Genomic DNA, 19796 nt, shown 5'->3' with positions numbered 1-19796 from the left:
GTTTTTCAAAAGAAACGTTTGTATATTGTTATATTCTATTGTTGACACTTAGGTCTTGTACATGACACTGATTCTTTTTGACCAAAATCTGAATTTCTGTTAATAATTTCTGGGATATTTTTTTTCTCCCATCACTCACAGCCGATCATTTTAAGATGCCCGAGTTCCCGAATTGGAATTCTGAGTATAATGACTGTTGTTGGTGAAACCATACAGGAGAGGAAGTACAGAACCAACGACGCTAGACGGAGAGGAATATGTTTAAGCAAAAGGCAGTTTATTAAACAACAGAGATAGCTGGTACTGCTCAAGCTACATGCATGGACCCATTCAGTTGCCTCTTATCGAGACAGTTGAAAGGGATCAAAAACAGAGTTTTCAGCATTACTTTATACAATGCAACACAAAGGAAGGGGTCCTTCTTCTAGTCCCTTGATTGGTTCCCGAGGCGTAGGAGGCGGGTCTGCTCTGTCCAGAGTAGAAGCCCCATTTTGACCAGTAGAAGGAAGTGCAGTGTGTGTGTGTGCGTAACTCGTGAGGCATGAGGATGAGTGTGCGTATGCATGGAGATGTGTGTGTGAATGTGTGTATGTTCTCAAAGGAAAGTCTCGTGGGGAGCAACCAGATTGTGGCCTGTGGCGTGGGAGTTGTCCTTGAGAAGATATTGGCTCTGTCCATTGTTCTTGCATAGGAACAGCATTGATTGAAAACAAGCTCCTAACATTAAAATGGGTCATGCACAAGATTTTAGTCAGACCAAGCTATAACATTTTAATATTTACTACGACACTGTTCAAAACGATTTTTCCCAGGTGGAGCTCGTTTTTTCCACGAGTTCCCAGTTGTTTTGAATGCGGCATTATTGTTTTGCTCTGTCATGAGGCCAGCTAGCCAGGGGATGTGTCGGATTTCTATTGGAGAAGCAGTTTCTGCCTATCTTCATACTGTATGGTCTTTGATACTGCTGTCTGTCCAGTGCCCACTGAGTGCTAGTGCGCAGGCGTAGTAATCCTAGTAAGAAAAATGGCAGCAACCACGAAACCACAGTTTCTAAACCCAGAGGCACAACACCGCGAGACTTCGGGGAACTCTTGCGAAGCAGACCAGGCTAGGGTTTGGGAAGTCAATGAGAGAAGTGAAACATTCTTCCTTAGTTGTTAATTATCTCCAAATCCAAAGGCACAACCTAGATTCTAGCCAATGTCTTAAGTAGTTGAACATGTTATTACTCCATCCTCGTGAAAGTGATATACTGACACGTTTTGATTTGTCAAAAAGTGCGTTTGATATGACGATATGCCGTTAGACCCGATGACGTGTTTCTGTGCATGAGTTTAGCTAGCCAACGTCGCCATGACATTGCCTACAAGCGTGATGGGGATTTCTATTGGAGAAGCAGTTTCTGCCTATCTTCATACTGTATTGTCTTTTACAAAATGGCCAATGTATGCTTGATCCTAACATGTGGTCGGAGGCGCCGTATGGATGGTGTGACGCAATTGCGAAGCCTCTGGAGGCATGCAGAGGCCAAGTTGAGCTCAGTACCACATTGCCATGCGCCTCAAAAATGTTGTAACAATGCGGAGGGCTCCGTATAGCTCAGCATTGACATGGTTGGTTGACGGGAGGTCCTGTATAAACACAAACTCACTTCCTTGACAGCTCTGCGCTGCTCAGCGAAGCGCAATAAGTATGATGTCACCCTGACTTCCAGTGTTGCCAACTCCTCAGTAAGGAAAGTAGCTATTGGCTGTCCTAAAAGTCCCTAGAAGTCGCTAAATTACGTCATCACCTAATTTATATAATTTGCCATGTGCATGTAATTGTGATGGACGCTGTAGAAGAGAGGAAAATGTCATGGGAGAGACAAAAAGTGAGTAAAAAACACCCTACATTTACATCCCACCCTGAATGTAAGCCAGGGCGGGATCAGCCAGCGGCGGCTTCCCGCATGTGCCATTCATTTGCAGTCTGGATGCGGAGGGGTGAACATCTCCTGCTCTGACTGCAGCTGGGAGGGACTGCTGCACGAGGACTGGGCCGCCTGTGAGTGCGTTGGGACGGGGGTGGGGCCCACGGCATCACCCACTGCTCGTTGAGCTTTCACGTCAGAGTCTCCAAAAGTCTCCAATAACACCAGAAAAAGTAGCTAGATTTGTCGCTAGTCGCTTTTTTGAAAACGTGTCGCTAGAGGGGTCTGAAAACTCGCTAAATATAGCGACAAAGTCGCTAAGTTAGCAACACTGCTGACTTCTGCAGAGGCAATATCACCGTAAATGCTGCAAGGCCAATGCAGATGTGGGATTGACCATGCAGCGCCTTTAACATGAGAAGATTACATTAAAAACAACGGTCGGCCATCTTGGACGCAGTCTCCAGTTCTTTTATACCTCAATGAGTAAAAGCCAATTTATGCTTGATCCTAAATGTGGTCGGAGGCTTCCTATGGAGGGTGTGACACAATTGCGGAGCCTCCAGAGGCATGCAGAGGCCAAATCAAGCTCCGTACTGCATCGCTGTGCACCTCTCAAATGTTGTCACAATGCGACAATGCGGAGGTCTCCGTATAGCTCCGCATTGACATGATTGGTTGACGGTAGGTGGGGGCGAGAGGTCCTGTATAAACACAAACTCCTTCACAACAGCTCTGCTCCGTGAAGAGCAAGAAGTAGGAATGCCCTGACTTCTGCAGAGGCCATATCACAGTAAATGCTGTAGGCCACTGCAGATATTGGATTGACCTTGTAGGCGGTGGAGACCAACCAGAAACTGAAGAGGAAGTGAGACACCCCACTCCATTTTTTCTGGTTACATTACAGTCAATTAACTAAGCAGACCAGACCCAGGTGCTATTGCATTGGTGTCTATGAGAGAACCTCACTGTTAAGCAGACCGGAACGGACCTTTAAAAAAGAAAAGGTCAACAGCCTGAGTGAACTATCTTCATTTATCCACCATCTGTGGACCAACTACAGCGCTGCACAATTCGCTGCCATTTAGCCAATGTAGGCGGTGGGCACGTTCCACAGCTAATAAGGCGACGCAACAACCAATGGTTGCGTGCCACGTCATCGACTGACAAATTGCTATAACATGGTTAGCTGATACTTAAAATACCTATCCAGGCGAAGATCTGTCAGGTGTCAGCAAGGTCTAAGAATAGTAATGCACCCGGTGACTCGCTGGGACACTTTCTTCAGCTATGAACCCAGCGTGAACCGGCAGAGTTTGCCCATTGGTTGTTGCGTGATGTCGCCTCGCCGGGGCAGAGGGAGCGGCCCTAGCCCCGCAAGCCGCCTGAGCGGCCCTAGCCCCGCAAGCCGCCTGAGCTCACTTACATGGATATCAGTGCAGCGGTAACAGAGATAGGGCACAGTCCTCTGCCTGGATAGGTATTTTAAGTATCAGCTAGCCACATCATTTTATATGCCGCGTTCGCGTGCTAGTCAGAACTATGAAACTCAGAAATGTCCGACTTGCCAACTGGTTGAACGTGGCACGTGTATAACTACAACCTGTTAGCAAGTCTGACATTTCAGAGTTTCCTAGTTCCGACTAGCATGTGAACACGGCAATATAAATCTGTCAGTCGATGATGTGGCACGCAACCATTGGTTGATGCATGCAACGTCTGAGCAGGGGAGCCTGATCATACTCTAGATAATGATGAGATGGTCTTGTCTCCACCCTAACAATGGGAGTCGTTGTCGCAAAGGCGGAAAAGGCAGGTGGGAGGAGGTGAGATCAGGTGGGAACATTCTAGCCAATTAGAGGGCAGATATGCGTGTGAACCAACAACTCCGATATAAAATTGTTTTTTCTCAAAGTTGCAGAGATGCCACGTGCGTCTAACCTGGGTACCAGGCTAATCCACTCCCTATACTCCATGTCATGTGCCAAAGCAATAACAAGGAGTGGAATGTTAGCTAAAGAGACTGGTACTCAGTCTAACATGCATCCACTTACATCAGCATATTCGTAACAACCTAAACATTACAAAACTTCTATTCGATCAAATAAGCCTCCCTCAGCAAATTAGCAATACAAATTTCTGTTGATCAAATCCGGCACACTCTCATAGACCTCCATCCCCACTTGGTCTGCATAGGCAGATTTTGACGGGAGTGGAACCTCTAACTTTGCCTCTTCCTCTCTGGCGGTAATCAGTCTGCTAATTACGAGGCTACTGACCTCCCTGAATAGGGTGATTGAGTTAGCCTAGTTTCAGGATTGAGAGAGCCCTCACCAACCCCACTCTTGAGATTGGATTAATTAGTTCACAGGTTAAACCACCACAGTTTAAATCACAAGTACTCTGAAATGGATAGTCACTTAGGTTGGACTGGACATTAACATGTACAGGCTCTGAATAAACCACAATACAATGTCAGAACATGTTTTATTAAGAGTACAAATTAAATGTATCAATTAGATATAGGCATCAACAAGGTTATATAATAAATATACATTCCTTTTGTATTTTTTAATTTTATAATGTTAAAAGAAGGCTCTATTGTACTATACAGTTCATAAAGGCAGGGCATACAAGCAGTGAGCATGCCAAAATTGAGCAAAATAGATGCAAAACAGAGATGCTATAATGTACACTGATTGGACAAAATATTATGAACACCTGCTCTTCCAATGACAGACTGACCAGGTGAATCGAGGTGAAAGCTATGATCCCTTATTGATGTCACTTGTTAAATACACTTCAATCAGTGTAGATGAAGGGGACACAGGTTAAAGAAGGATTTTTAAGCCTTGAGACAATTGAGACATGGATTGTGTATGTGTGCCATTCAGAAGCTGAATGGGCAAGCCAAACGATTTAAGTGCCTTTGAATAGGCTAGGGTAGTAGGTGCCAGGCGCACCGGTTTGTGTCAAGAACTTCAACGCTGCTGGGTTTTTCACGCACAACAGTTTCCCGTGTGTATCAAGAATGGTCCACCACCCAAAGGACATCCAGCCAACTTGACATAACTGTGGGAAGCATTTGAGTCAACATGGCCCAGCATCCCTGTGGAACGCTTCAGGGGGCTGAGGTGTGCAACTCAATATTAGGAAGGCGTTCTTAATGTTTTGTACACTCAGTGAATAATCAGCTGGTGGGACATATTGTCCTCCAGAGGGCAGTGATTGTACTGTAATAGAAAGTAGTAAAATGAATGTCTTCAATGTTGTGATGTGATGCAATGTGCTTTTTGAATTAACTGTGTGGTCACCTTGACCACAGTGGTATCCTTCCAATTATTATTAGAATATTACAATCATACCTTTTAATTAACACATTTACCAGTCAGTAGTAGCCTATGACATGTTGGCCTACTGTGGATGTACAAATCTAATGTAACATATTGAGAAAACAACACAGGTGTCTATTCTAATCAAATGTAGGCTATCTGTCTAATCCACAATTGATTATTTCAGACATCTTTTGTTCCTGTTTGCAGGTAAGAGAAATAGCCTTTCCTTAAACTAACTCTAGGTGGCAACAGTAAGTCGGGGACAGTTTATAGATTGTATCTGGGACACACCCCAAATTTGGTTTGCTCTGATCTGTTATTAACGGGTTCGATGTATAGGTTAGTAAATGTAAGTCGCTGTGGATAAGAGCATCTGCTAAATGACAAGGTATGTAAATATTAATCCCAGCATTGCTACATCAAGAGTAATACAGTGACTGAAGATTTGCCAGCAATGTGAAAAAAAGTGACAAAGTGCAAACAGAGTATTCACAGTCAATATTGATGTACTCTTAAAACAATATTTAAAATAGCCCACTCTGGACCAAAAGCAGTCAAATGCCTTTGACTACCTCTTTTTGACAAGAGGACATAGTTCAAGGGTAAATTCTTGTACAGATATTTACTCTCAGATTAAACTATTTTAAGAACATTGTCTGGCACAAGTGCAATGTACATCATAGACGTTTGTTAATGCTACATTTATGTTCTGGTTAACACTGACAAAATATTTTCAGGAAGTGCATTGTTATTTTTTCAATCTACTATTAATAGTTTTCCTGTATAAAAATATGTTAACAGATACAAAATAACTCCAATGAAAACAGAATGTGTGCGAAGAGAACCGCCAGGAACCATAGAGAAAGTGTTCTCCCATTATATTACTGTAAAAAGACAATAAAAAGACAGATATAAGACATGACAATTAATAGAAGTGTAATGCCCATCAACCACCACAGATAGGCTATTACATACAGTATTTATTAATTGGCGTGACATGATCATAAAAAGATATTGACAACTCCTGTAGTTGATCATCTTTGATGATCAGGCACAAAGCTTGTATCATGCAGTTGATGTAAAGAGATCCCGTGGTTAAGCAATGCATACCATCTTATTTCAAAACATGTCCTTGGGGGAAACTGGAAATGGTGTCTAGCAGTCTTTAAAAATTCATGCTATTGATCCAACAACTGTTTTTTCAATATCTGTTAAATAAGTCAACATCTGCTTCCAAAGAGAGCTACAGTTGTCCCACTGGTTAGACACTTTTTTCCAGCTGAGTTATACCAGAAAGAAACCCAATTATCCACGAAGACCTTGGGAATCAATTACCAATATTCCATTAGGTAAAATCATTGTCCTGCCTTGTAACTTGACCAAACGAATACCGTAGACCTTATATGGCAGCTCAGTGCCTTCCAATGTTAGTATGCTATTGACCTCTGCTGTTGTTTCTCTGTTTAACATATGCATATGACAGTGGTATGGTAACATATCCATTACAAACTAAGTAAAGCCCAGGGACGTTTTGTTTCTCTAGTGGTGGTTTTCAATACTTTCCAAGATACTCAAGGAAGCAAGACACTCACCTTTTTACAGAAATGTCAATTTTATGAAGAATTTAGTAATAGATAAATGATTTGATTATGTTAAAACAACATAAGACGCCTAAAGCTCTATTAAAAGTTGAATACATACAGTGGGGAGAACAAGTATTTGATACACTGCCGATTTTGCAGGTTTTCCTACTTACAAAGCATGTAGAGGTCTGTAATTTTTATCAAAGGTACACTTCAACTGTGAGAGACGGAAAATCCAGAAAATCACATTGTATGATTTTTAAGTAATTTAATTTGCATTTTATTGCATGACATAAGTATTTGATCACCTACCAACCAGTAAGAATTCCGGCTCTCACAGACCTGTTAGTTTTTCTTTAAGAAGCCCTCCTGTTCTCCACTTATTACCTGTATTAACTGCACCTGTTTGAACTCGTTACCTGTATAAAAGACACCTGTCCACACACTCAATCAAACAGACTCCAACCTCTCCACAATGGTTAGAAAATGGAAGAAGTTCAAGATGACGGTCAATCACCCTCGTCTGGGGCTCCATGCAAGATCTCACCTCATGGGGCATCAATGATCATGAGGAAGGTAAGGGATCAGCCCAGAACTACACGGCAGGACCTGGTCAATGACCTGAAGAGAGCTGGGACCACAGTCTCAAAGAAAACCATTAGTAACACACTACGCCGTCATGGATTAAAATCCTGCAGCGCACGCAAGGTCCCCCTGCTCAAGCCAGTGCATGTCCAGGCCCATCTGAAGTTTGCCAATGACCATCTGGATGATCCAGAGGAGGAATGGGAGAAGGTCATGTGGTCTGATGAGACAAAAATAGAGCTTTTTGGTCTAAACTCCACTCGTCGTGTTTGGAGGAAGAAGAAGGATGAGTACAACCCCAAGAACACCATCCCAACCGTGAAGCATGGAGGTGGAAACATCATTCTTTGGGGATGCTTTTCTGCAAAGGTGACAGGACGACTGCACCATATTGAGGGGAGGATGGATGGGGCCATGTATCGCGAGATCTTGGCCAACAACCTCCTTCCCTCAGTAAGAGCATTGAAGATGGGTCGTGGCTGGGTCTTCCAGCATGACAACGACCCGAAACACACAGCCAGGGCAACTAAGGAGAGGCTCCGTAAGAAGCATCTCAAGGTCCTGGAGTGGCCTAGCCAGTCTCCAGACCTGAACCCAATAGAACATCTTTGGAGGGAGCTGAAAGTCCGTATTGCCCAGCGACAGCCCCGAAACCTGAAGGATCTGGAGAAGGTCTGTATGGAGGAGTGGGCCAAAATCCCTGCTGCAGTGTGTGCAAACCTGGTCAAGACCTACAGGAAACGTATGATCTCTGTAATTGCAAACAAAGGTTTGTGTACGAAATATTAAGTTCTGCTTTTCTGATGTATCAAATACTTATGTCATGCAATAAAATGCAAATTAATTACTTAAAAATCATACAATGTGATTTTCTGGATTTTTGTTTTAGATTCCATCTCTCACAGTTGAAGTGTACCTATGATAAAAATGACAGACCTCTACATGCTTTGTAGGTAGGAAAACCTGCAAAATCGGCAGTGTATCAAATACTTGTTCTCCCCACTGTAGCTAGTTCTACCCTTTTGAGTGTTTCCAACAAAGAAAATATACAGAATAAAATAAAAGATGCAACTTTCTCTTAAAATTGGTTAATGTATCTTAATCCTGTAAATTTAGTTAAGATTCGGAGATCAACCCCTGGCATTATGACATTAAATATAATCAAGTATACATTCTAGTTGAGACCAAGACAGGATTTTAGATGTGATACCAAAATAGATTGATGCTAATGGGGCATAAATGTCTGTACTCTGCAACAATAAACACCCGAAAGATGTCAGTAGCTTATGAGTCTGATGAGATCAAGACATGCTTCTGGCAGTCTGTTATTTTCCCATTCACTTCATTTGATCAGCTGTTGTCCAACAGACAGATGGCACCTGTTCATTTGGTCGAGGCTGGAGGCATGTTGGATTTTCAAAATTAATATTGAAGACATCAGGTAAACACCCTTGGAGTATAGATTTGTATAGGACATACAGTGGGGCAAAAAAGTATTTAGTCAGCCACCAATTGTGCAAGTTCTCCCACTTAAAAAGATGAGAGAGGCCTGTAATTTTCATCATAGGTACACGTCAACTATGACAGACAAATTGAGAAAAAAAAATCCAGAAAATCCCATTGTAGGATTTTTAATGAATTTATTTGCAAATTATGGTGGAAAATAAGTATTTGGTCACCTACAAACAAGCAAGATTTCTGGCTCTCACAGACCTGTAACTTCTTCTTTAAGAGGCTCCTCTGTCCTCCACTCGTTACCTGTATTAATGGCACCTGTTTGAACTTGTTATCAGTATAAAAGACACCTGTCCACAACCTCAAACAGTCACACTCCAAACTTCACAATGGCCAAGACCAAAGAGCTTTCAAAGGACACCAAAAACAAAATTGTAGACCTGCACCAGGCTGGGAAGACTGAATCTGCAACAGGTAAGCAGCTTGGTTTGAAGAAATCAACTGTGGGAGCAATTATTAGGAAATGGAAGACATACAAGACCACTGATAATCTCCCTCGATCTGGGGCTCCATGCAAGATCTCACCCCGTGGGGTCAAAATGATCACAAGAACGGTGAGCAAAAATCCCAGAACCACACGGGGGACCTAGTGAATGACCTGCTGAGAGCTGGGACCAAAGTAACAAAGCCAACCATCAGTAACACACTACGCCGCCAGGGACTCAAATCCTGTAGTGCGAGACGTGTCCCCCTGCTTAAGCCAGTACATGTCCAGGCCCGTCTGAAGTGCATTTGGATGATCCAGAAGAGGATTGGGAGAATGTCATATGGTCAGATGAAACCAAAATATAACTTTTTGGTAAAAACTCAACTCGTCATGTTTGGAGGACAAAGAATGCTGAGTTGCATCCAAAGAACACCATACCTACTGTGAAGCATGGGGTTGGAAACATCATGCTTTGGGTCTGTTTTTCTGCAAAGGGACCAGGACGACTGATCCGTGTAAAGGAAAGAATGAATGGGGCCATGTATCGTGAGATTTTGAGTGAAACCCTCCTTCCATCAGCAAGGGCATTGAAGATGAAACGTGGCTGGGTCTTTCAGCATGACAATGATCCCAAACACACCGCCCGGGCAACGAAGGAGTGGCTTCGTAAGAAGCATTTCAAGGTCCTGGAGTGGCCTAGCCAGTCTCCAGATCTCAACCCCATAGAAAATCTTTGGAGGGAGTTGAAAGTCTGTGTTGCCCAGCGACAGCCCCAAAACATCACTGCTCTAGAGGAGATCTGCATGGAGGAATGGGCCAAAATACCAGCAACAGTGTGTGAAAACCTTGTGAAGACTTACAGAAAATGTTTGACCTGTGTCATTGCCAACAAAGGGTATATAACAAAGTATTGAGAAACTTTTGTTATTGACCAAATACTTATTTTCCACCATCATATGCCAATAAATTCATTAAAAATCCTACAATGTGATTTTCTGGAATTTTTTTTCTAATTTTGTCTGTCATAGTTGACGTGTACCTATGATGAAAATGACAGGCCTCTCTCATCTTTTTAAGTGGGAGAACTTGCACAATTGGTGGCTGACTAAATACTTTTTTTCCCCACTGTACTGTATCTCCACACTACTGTCCATGCAGCTCCAACCGTGTTTTGGTCAGAGAGGGTTTTAAAGGGTTGTGATAAATGACGACATTATTGGCAAAATGGATTAAACAATTAACTATATTTAGGTTTGGCAATCAATAGAAAATATATTTATTTCATCAGTTCCCTGCCCATGTCTTCTGTAAGAAACAGTCATAGAGGATGAAATAAACAGCAGATGTGATAGAAAAACAAATATTACCTCAAAACAAGTCCTATATTGTATCCGATTTCAGCATTCAAACAGTTATTTTTCTCTTAAAGCCTGCATAAATCAGTTTTGTAACGCACCACATGTCTTTGGATTCACAGGGAGCCATTGGGACTCTCCTGACTCCCACTGCTCTCTGTTGGTTGAGTGATTTTGAGATGTGCCAGTTGGTTGAGCTGGTGCTTGTTGCAGACTGGGATCTTGTTAGCCTGCAGGCTCTTGGTGTGGCGTGAATACCAGTCCCGCTCGAACGCATCCCTCACCTGTTCCACCAACGTTGAGTTCCTCTCCTTCACCCCCTCTGCCTGACTGATCACCATGCCTGCTCCAGCGTTGAACGTAAACTCATTCCCCACCCAGTCAAAGTTCCCTATGGGACAACAGACACCCGCCAAAAGCATTAATCAGAAACATAGATTAAAAAGTACTAGCCAAAGATCAACCCACCTCACAAGCAAACTAATCAACCCACCAACCAGTAGACCGACCAATAATTGAATAAACAAATCATTCATTCATTCGCAAAATACATATTAGTCATCTGAAATTCACGGAAGTAAACTCACCTATGTACACAGCACTGTCTGTCACTATGAATCTGTTATGGTTGATTCCCTGTAGCGTGCCATCTCTCTGCTCCCTGGGACTGAAGAACTTCTGCACAAAACACACAGAAGGACTGGCTTAGCAGTAGTGATGAATATGTTTGACATGATGTACAGTACATAAGGTTTGCAGGTACAGTAGAGATTATAATATAGTTATGATGAGCCTGATAATGTAGGCATGATGAGTGATGTTATACAGTTTGTATCCAGTTAATGAGGATGTAGGTGTGTGGTGTCCAATAATGTATTGTAGGTGCACACTCACAGCCTCCAGTGAACAGTTGGGGAGCTCCATACACAGGGTCTTCAGGGACCACACAAAGTTAAAGGTCAGGGGGTGTGTCTGCTCCCAGCAGCTTACTAACAGACGCACTTTGATGTTCCTCAGGATCAAGGCCTCCCGAAGCATCCCGTCTATACCTGACCAGTATCTGCCCAGGTAACAAAGAGTTACAAACACTTACCTGTTTGGTAATGACTGGTAATTATACACACATTTACACAGTTTTATCCTATCAGTTTCATTCTATCAGTTGTCATTGTGTTGTATAAATGGGCATATGATACAATGCTAACAATAAGATGATCAAGTGCTGTCAGTAATAAAGATTGCTCACCTGTGAGAATTCCTATTAGTGAGAGGCAGGTAATCTGTAATGGATATATAGATGAACCTCTTGGCCTTTTGGATCACATAGGATATGGCGTCGAGGTCTCTGGTCCTGTCTTTAGGGCAGAAGACATCTGGAGAGCTCTGCCACATGATGATAACAGACACTTAAAATCAGTGGAGAGTAGAGAACTGAGGCCCTCATGTCAATGTCAGGGCTACAGTGGCTTGCAAAAGTATTCACCCCCCTTGGCATTTTTCCTATTTTGTTGCCTTACAATCTGATTTTTTGGGGGTTTGTATCATTTGATTTACACAACATGCCTACCACTTTGAAGATGCAAAATATATATTTTTGTGAAACAAACAAGAAATAAGACTAAAAAACAGAACTTGAGGGTGCATAACTATTCACCCCCCCCAAAGTCAATACTTTGTAGAGCCTCCTTTTGCAGCAATTACAGCTGCAAGTCTCTTGGGGTATGTCTCTATAAGCTTGGCACATCTAGCCACTGGGATTTTTGCCCACTCTTCAAGGCAAAACTGCTCTAGCTCCTTCAAGTTGGATGGGTTCCGCTGGTGTCCAGCAATCTTTAAGTCATACCACATATTCTCAATTGGATTGAGGTCTGGGCTTTGACTAGGCCATTCCAATATATTTAAATGTCTCCCCTTAAACCACTCAAGTGTTGCTTTAGCAGTATGCTTAGGGCCATTGTCCTGCTGGAAGGTGAACCTCCGTCCCAGTCTCAAATCTCTGGAAGACTGAAACAGGTTTCCCTCAAGAATTTCCCTGTATTTAGCGCCATCCATCATTCCTTCAATTCTGACCAGTTTCCCAGTCCCTGCCGATGAAAAGCATCCCCACAGCATGATGCTGCCACCACCATGCTTCACTGTGGGGATGGTGTTCTCTGGGTGATGAGAGGTGATGAGAGGTGTTGGGTTTGCGCCAGACATTTTTCCTTGATGGCCAAAAAGCTCAATTTTAGTTTCATCTGACCAGAGTACCTTCTTCCATATGTTTGGGGAGTCTCCCACATGCCTTTTGGCGAACACCAAATGTGTTTGCTTATTTTTTTCTTTAAGCAATGGCTTTTTTCTGGCCACTCTTTGGTAAAGCCCAGCTCTGTGGAGTGTACGGCTTAAAGTGGTCCTATGGACAGATACTCCAATCTCCGCTGTGGAGCTTTGCAGCTCCTTCAGGGTTATCTTTGGTCTCTTTGTTTCCTCTCTGATTAATGCCCTCCTTGCCTGGTCCGTGAGTTTTGGTGGGCGGCCCTCTCTTGGCAGGTTTGTTGTGGTGCCATATTCTTTCCATTTTTTAATAATGGATTTAATGGTGCTCCGTTGGATGTTCAAAGTTTGGATATTTTTTTATAACCCAACCCATATCTGTACTTCTCCACAACTTTGTCCCTGACCTGTTTGGAGAGCTCCTTGGTCTTCATTGTGCCGCTTGCTTGGTGGTGCCCCTTGCTTAGGAGTGTTACAGACTCTGGGGCCTTTCAGAACTGGTGTATACAGTGGGGAGAACAAGAATTTGATACACTGCCGATTTTGCAGGTTTTCCTACTTACAAAGCATGTAGAGGTCTGTAATGTTTATCATAGGTACACTTCAACTGTGAGAGACGGAATCTAAAACAAAAATCCAGAAAATCACATTGTATGATTTTTAAGTAATTAATTTGCATTTTATTGCATGACATAAGTATTTGATACATCAGAAAAGCAGAACATAATATTTGGTACAGAAACCTTTGTTTGCAATTACAGAGATCATACGTTTCCTGTAGGTCTTGACCAGGTTTGCACACACTGCAGCAGGGATTTTGGCCCACTCCTCCATACAGACCTTCTCCAGATCATTCAGGATTCGGGGCTGTCGCTGGGCAATACGGACTTTCAGCTCCCTCCAAAGATTTTCTATTGGGTTCAGTCTGGAGACTGGCTAGGCCACTCCAGGACCTTCTTACGGAGCCACTCCTTAGTTGCCCTGGCTGTGTGTTTCGGGTCGTTGTCATGCTGGAAGATCCAGCCACGACCCATCTTCAATGCTCTTACTGAGGGAAGGAGGTTGTTGGCCAAGATCTCGCGATACATGGCCCCATCCATCCTCCCCTCAATACGGTGCAGTCGTCCTGTCCCCTTTGCAGAAAAGCATCTCCACAGAATGATGTTTCCACCTCCATGCTTCACGGTTGGGATGGTGTTCTTGGGGTTGTACTCATCCTTCTTCTTCCTCCAAACACGGCGAGTGGAGTTTAGACCAAAAAGCTATATTTTTGTCTCATCAGACCACATGACCTTCTCCCATTCCTCCTCTGGATCATCCAGATGGTCATTGGCAAACTTCAGACGGGCCTGGACATGCGCTGGCTTGAGCAGGGGGACCTTGCGTGCGCTGCAGGATTTTAATCCATGATGGCGTAGTGTGTTACTAATGGTTTTCTTTGAGACTGTAGTCCCAGCTCTCTTCAGGTCATTGACCAGGTCCTGCCGTGTAGTTCTGGGCTGATCCCTCACCTTCCTCATGATCATTGATGCCCCACGAGGTGAGATCTTGCATGGAGCCCCAGACCGAGGGTGATTGACCGTCATCTTGAACTTCTTCCATTTTCTAATAATTGCGCCAACAGTTGTTGCCTTCTCACCAAGCTGCTTGCCTATTGTCCTGTAGCCCATCCCAGCCTTGTGCAGGTCTACAATTTTATCCCTGATGTCCTTACACAGCTCTCTGGTCTTGGCCATTGTGGAGAGGTTGGAGTCTGTTTGATTGAGTGTGTGGACAGGTGTCTTTTATACAGGTAACGAGTTCAAACAGGTGCAGTTAATACAGGTAATGAGTGGAGAACAGGAGGGCTTTTAAAGAAAAACTAACAGGTCTGTGAGAGCCGGAATTCTTACTGGTTGGTAGGTGATCAAATACTTATGTCATGCAATAAAATGCAAATTAATTACTTAAAAATCATACAATGTGATTTTCTGGATTTTTGTTTTAGATTCCGTCTCTCACAGTTGAAGTGTACCTATGATAAAAATGACAGACCTCTACATGCTTTGTAAGTAGGAAAACCTGCAAAATCTGCAGTGTATCAAATACTTGTTCTCCCCACTGTATATACTGAGATCATGTGGCACTTAGATTGCACACAGGTGGACTTTATTTAACTAATTATGTGACTTCTGAAAGTAATTGGTTGCACCAAATCTTATTTAGGGGCTTCATAGCAAAGGGGGTGAATACATATGCTCACACCACTTTTCCGGTATTTATTCTTTAGAATTGTTTTAGACAAGTTATTTTTTTAATTTCACTTCACCAATTTGGACTATTTTGTGTATGTTCATTACATGAAATCCAAATAAAAATCCATTTAAATTACAGGTTGTAATGCAACAAAATAGGAAAAACGCCAAGGGGGATGAATACTTTTGCAAGGCACTGTATATACTGTAGATGCAATCAATCATTGTCATTGTCATTGTCATCATCATCACCACACGTCTTGGAGCATATCTTTGTCACAGCCTCTCTAAGAGTAAAATGATGTCTCTCCCTGGAACTGATTCTGTCGCTATGTTATTCACCTCCCCTCTCTGTGTGTAATCAGAATGTGGGTGTGTGTGATGAGAACAATGACGGATCACGGTTCACATGGATTGCTATCAATAGTTCCAATGATTAACGTTTCCTCTGCATTTCAGAAATGTTCATCGACATGAAGAGATGGCCAAGCCTAATTTATAGCGAGCCAACCACATGTTTTCTGATGCCATTTTTCATCCAGTCAGCAGACATAAAAAAATTGAGCTGATGAGTTATAGCGAGCTGTATAAGAAATTGATTTTTTCACCTAACCGTCACCTCTCTTGAAAGTTATTACAACTGTGGGAGGATGTTGCAAATGTTTACATCATATCAGGACTAATGAAAAGGTTGGAGCCAAGAAAAGTCTTCGCTATGAAAATAGTATCCATAAATATTGGCAATTTCTTATTGCTAGCAAGAAAAAACCCCACAGAATTCCAAATCTCAGAGAAGTATTCATTAATTGAATATACAGATGAGCCTGTCTCTCAGAATGATAAAAAAAACAATGATACATTAGTAACGGCATGAGTTTTCCCCTGACTATGTAACCAGACATGGAAAAACTCAAGGCCCTTGTTATAAGGTCACATCGTCAGGACAAACTCCTGGCCTTAAGTATAAAGCCATGGGTGAGAATGTCACTCACAGAGAGAAAGACCTCAGCCTTGGTGTTGTTGAAGAGAAGCGGGAGGTTCTCATCTTTGTTCCACAGGGCACTCAGCCTCTTGGACCAGATGGACGGTATAAAGTCCTTATACTGCAGCTGCCAGTAGAGATTGAATACCCTGTGCAGGTCCAGTGCCAGGCAACTACAGTTGTAGATGATGATCCCCAGTTCTTTCATCTAAGAGACAACAAAGCAACAACACAGATGTTGTAAGATGTTAGCACGTGCCCCCAGGGACTCCACCCACACCCAACTTTACCCTTCCTCCACCCATCTCCTCTTCTCCTTCTCTCCCCCATTTTCCTTTACTTCCATTCCCACTTTGTCCTCTCCTTCCATCTCCTACTCCCCACACTTCCATTTACCCTTCTCCCTTGTTCTTGTCTCCCCTCCACAGCCCAGTGCCTCTCGCCCCTCCAGCCCTGACTCCCCCCATCCTCTCCTGCCCTCTTCTGGCCCTGGACAAGGCAGATAGTCCTCCAGGCACTTCCAATCACCAGGCCTCTCCTATCCCCTCTCACAGCGGGGGTGATGCCCTTTTCAAGCAAGGGTTTATTTCAGTGAAATGCTAAAGAAAGACAGGCTAGGTACAGCGAATCGGGTCACACTTGAATGAACCGTTGTACTTTTTCCGGCTTTGAGCAGCACATGAAAGAATGTCCACATTCCCTTTTTGTCCCTACTCAATTAATTCAGTATTTTCCTCTCTCCTTCGTTAAAAGGTTTCAAGTTTTCTGCCAACTATAAGGTTGCATCTCTTTCCTATTCAGTATGTTTGTGCAACCTGAGCCAATTAATGTATGCTGTTCTCCTAGGGTAAATAGCAGAGTGTTTGAATAAATATTTATTGCTGAGTCATTGGACAAATCACCAGAGAAGATGGCTGTACACAGTGGCCTCAACATACCTGCCAAATATCAGAACTCAAAATCAAACAGATTTTGTGTACACAATTGGTTAGTAAAAGGGTTTGCGGAATCAAAGTGTGGAACATAGTCAGTATGAGGTGTACTCATAGGTGGTCTCATTGAATGGGGTAAAAATGTTACAGAAATACACACAGGTAGGTGATATAATGGAGTGAATATACTAAGATACCATGGACAGTGATCGCCAGTCCATGGTGGCACTGCCGATGTAGATGTGCTTCCTGTCCACCACCCAGAAAGAAGAGTGCAGAAAGCCTTTGGTCAGGGCAGTCATGTTAATGTAGTGCACCTCACCTACACAGGTTGGAAAAGACACAGAAAACGACGGAGATAGAAATCTCAACATTTTATGTATGTTAGTATTGCATGTAAGATGGGAGTCATGATGTAACGTCCCTCCTCAAGGTAAGTGTCAAGACTATATGAATACGCTGCAATAAAAGTCATTTCCACTATCAATAGTAATGATATAAACAGTATTTTCTATAAAAAGTGGCAATATACACTTCCAGTCAAAGGTTTGGACACACCTACTCATTCAAGGGTTTTTCTTTATTTTTACTATTTTCTACATTGTAGAATAATAGTGAAGACATCAAAACTATGAAATAACACAAATGGAATCATGTAGTAACCAAAAAAGTGTTAACCAAAAATATTTTATATTTGAGATTCTTCAAATAGCCACCCTTTGCCTATTTGACCAAGAAGGAGAGTGATGGAGTGCTGCATCAGATGACCTGGCCTCCACAATCCCCAGACCTCAACCCAATTGAGATGGTTTGGGATGAGTCGGACGGCAGAGTGAAGGAAAAGCAGCCAACAAGTGCTCAGCATATGTGGGAACTCCTTCAAGACTGTTGGAAAAGCATTCCAGGTAAAGCTGGTTGAGAGAACGCCAAGAGTGTGCAAAGCTGTCATCAAGGCAAAGGGTGGCTATTTGAAGAATCTCACTTTGTTGGTTACTACATGATTCCATATGTGTTATTTCATAGTTTTGATGTCTTCACTATTATTCTATAATGTAGAAAATAGTAAAAATAAAGAAAAACCCTTGAATGAGTAGGTGTGTCCAAACTTTTGACTGGTACTGTATTTGGAAAGTAAATATAGCTGTAACTCTGATGTTGTGGGTTACAACATGACTCACTCAGACGAGAGAGGCTCTTGAGCTCTACAGAGTTGATCATTCCACTGGCTATCTTCAAATTGATTCCCTTCTTCTTCAGCCCCCGCAGTCTTTGCAGCAAAGCCCGACCCTGTAAGCAAGAACACAATCAATAGCATCATCATAGGTCATCACATTCTGGTGGGTAACTGGATGTGTTTGATAGGGGATGTTTAGACAATTCCTAACATGGTAGGAAGATGACATACTGGCAGTGTCCAATTCTCAGAATCTTCATTCAGCGATATACCCCTACACATGAGTATACACATTCAGGGAGCATAAAGCACAGCCATGCTCTGAAATAATATGTTATACTTTCAGGTCCCCAATCCTTTTTTAAACTGAGGTTTCATTTCAGTGGAGCACAGGAAACAATTGCTGCAGGCTAAAGCGATTAGGTTTGCATAGCCTGGAGGCCCCCTCTCCAGTCAAACTGCCATGGCGAGCAATTAGGCATGACACATTACATTCTCACTAATTACACTGAACCAAAATATAAATGCAACAAGTATTGTTTCATGAGCTGAAATAAAAGATCCCAGAAATTTTCCATACGCACAAAAAGCTTATTTCTCTCCAATTTTGGCCACAAATGTGTTTACATCCCTGTTAGTGAACATTTATCCTTTGCCAAGACAATCCATCCACCTGGCAGGTGTGGCATATCAAGAAGCTGATTAAACAGCATGATCATTACACAGGTGCACCGTGTGCTGGGGACAATAAAAGGCCACTCTAAAATGTGCAAGTCACCCAACACAATACCACAAATGTCTCAAGTTTTGAGGGAGAGTGCAATTGACATGCTGACTGCAGGAATGTCCACTAGAGCTGTTGCCAGAGAATTGAATGTTCATTTCTTTACCATGAACTGCCTCCAACGTCGTTTTAGAGAATTTGGCAGTACATCCAACCGGCCTCACAACCGCAGACCACGTGTAACTACGCCAGCTCAGGACCTCCACATCCGGCTTCTTCACCTGCGGGATTGTCTGAGACCAGCCACCCTGACAGCTGATGAAACTGTCTCAGGGAAGCTCATCTGCTTGCTCGTTGTCCTTACCAGGGTCTTTACCTGACTGCAGTTCAGCGTCATAACCGACTTCAGTGGGCAAATGCTCACCTTCGATGGCCACTCGCATGCCGGAGAAGAGTACTCTTCACAGATGAATCCCGGTTTCAACTGTACCGGGTAGATGGCAGACAGCGTGTACGGGGTCGTGTGGGCCAGCAGTTTGCTGATGTCAACGTTGTGAACAGAGTGCCCCATGGTGGCAGTGGGGTTATGGTATGGGCAGGGATAGACAAAAGAACACAATTGTATTTTATCAATGGCAATTTGAATGCACAGAGATTGACGAGATCCTGAGGCCCATTGTCATGCATGATAATGCACGGCCCCATGACGCAAGGATCTGTACACAATTCTTGGAAGCTGAAAATGTCCCAGTTCTTCCATGGCATGCATACTCACCAGACAT

At 43.0% G+C, this 19796-nt stretch overlaps 1 protein-coding gene across 1 annotated transcript in view; it reads right to left on the bottom strand.

The window, feature by feature from the left end:
- Positions 1–10483: 10483 nt before the first annotated feature.
- LOC121548992 (inactive phospholipase D5-like) overlaps positions 10484–19796 on the bottom strand; it is an 87830-nt gene continuing 78517 nt past the window's right edge. Inside the window, exons 4-10 of the mRNA XM_041861110.1 lie at positions 18295–18403; positions 17314–17438; positions 16195–16392; positions 11959–12095; positions 11607–11772; positions 11300–11390; positions 10484–11103 (exon numbers count right to left, since the gene is read on the bottom strand). Coding sequence (XP_041717044.1) covers positions 10829–11103; positions 11300–11390; positions 11607–11772; positions 11959–12095; positions 16195–16392; positions 17314–17438; positions 18295–18403 — 1101 coding nt within the window. The 3' untranslated portion in view covers positions 10484–10828. The remainder of the gene's footprint in view (positions 11104–11299; positions 11391–11606; positions 11773–11958; positions 12096–16194; positions 16393–17313; positions 17439–18294; positions 18404–19796) is intronic.

This window comes from Coregonus clupeaformis, chromosome 1, assembly GCF_020615455.1.
Source record: "Coregonus clupeaformis isolate EN_2021a chromosome 1, ASM2061545v1, whole genome shotgun sequence".
Lineage (NCBI taxonomy): Eukaryota > Metazoa > Chordata > Actinopteri > Salmoniformes > Salmonidae > Coregonus > Coregonus clupeaformis.
Note: the sequence above shows the minus strand (reverse complement) of the source record. Positions and strands in the feature narration are given on the sequence as shown.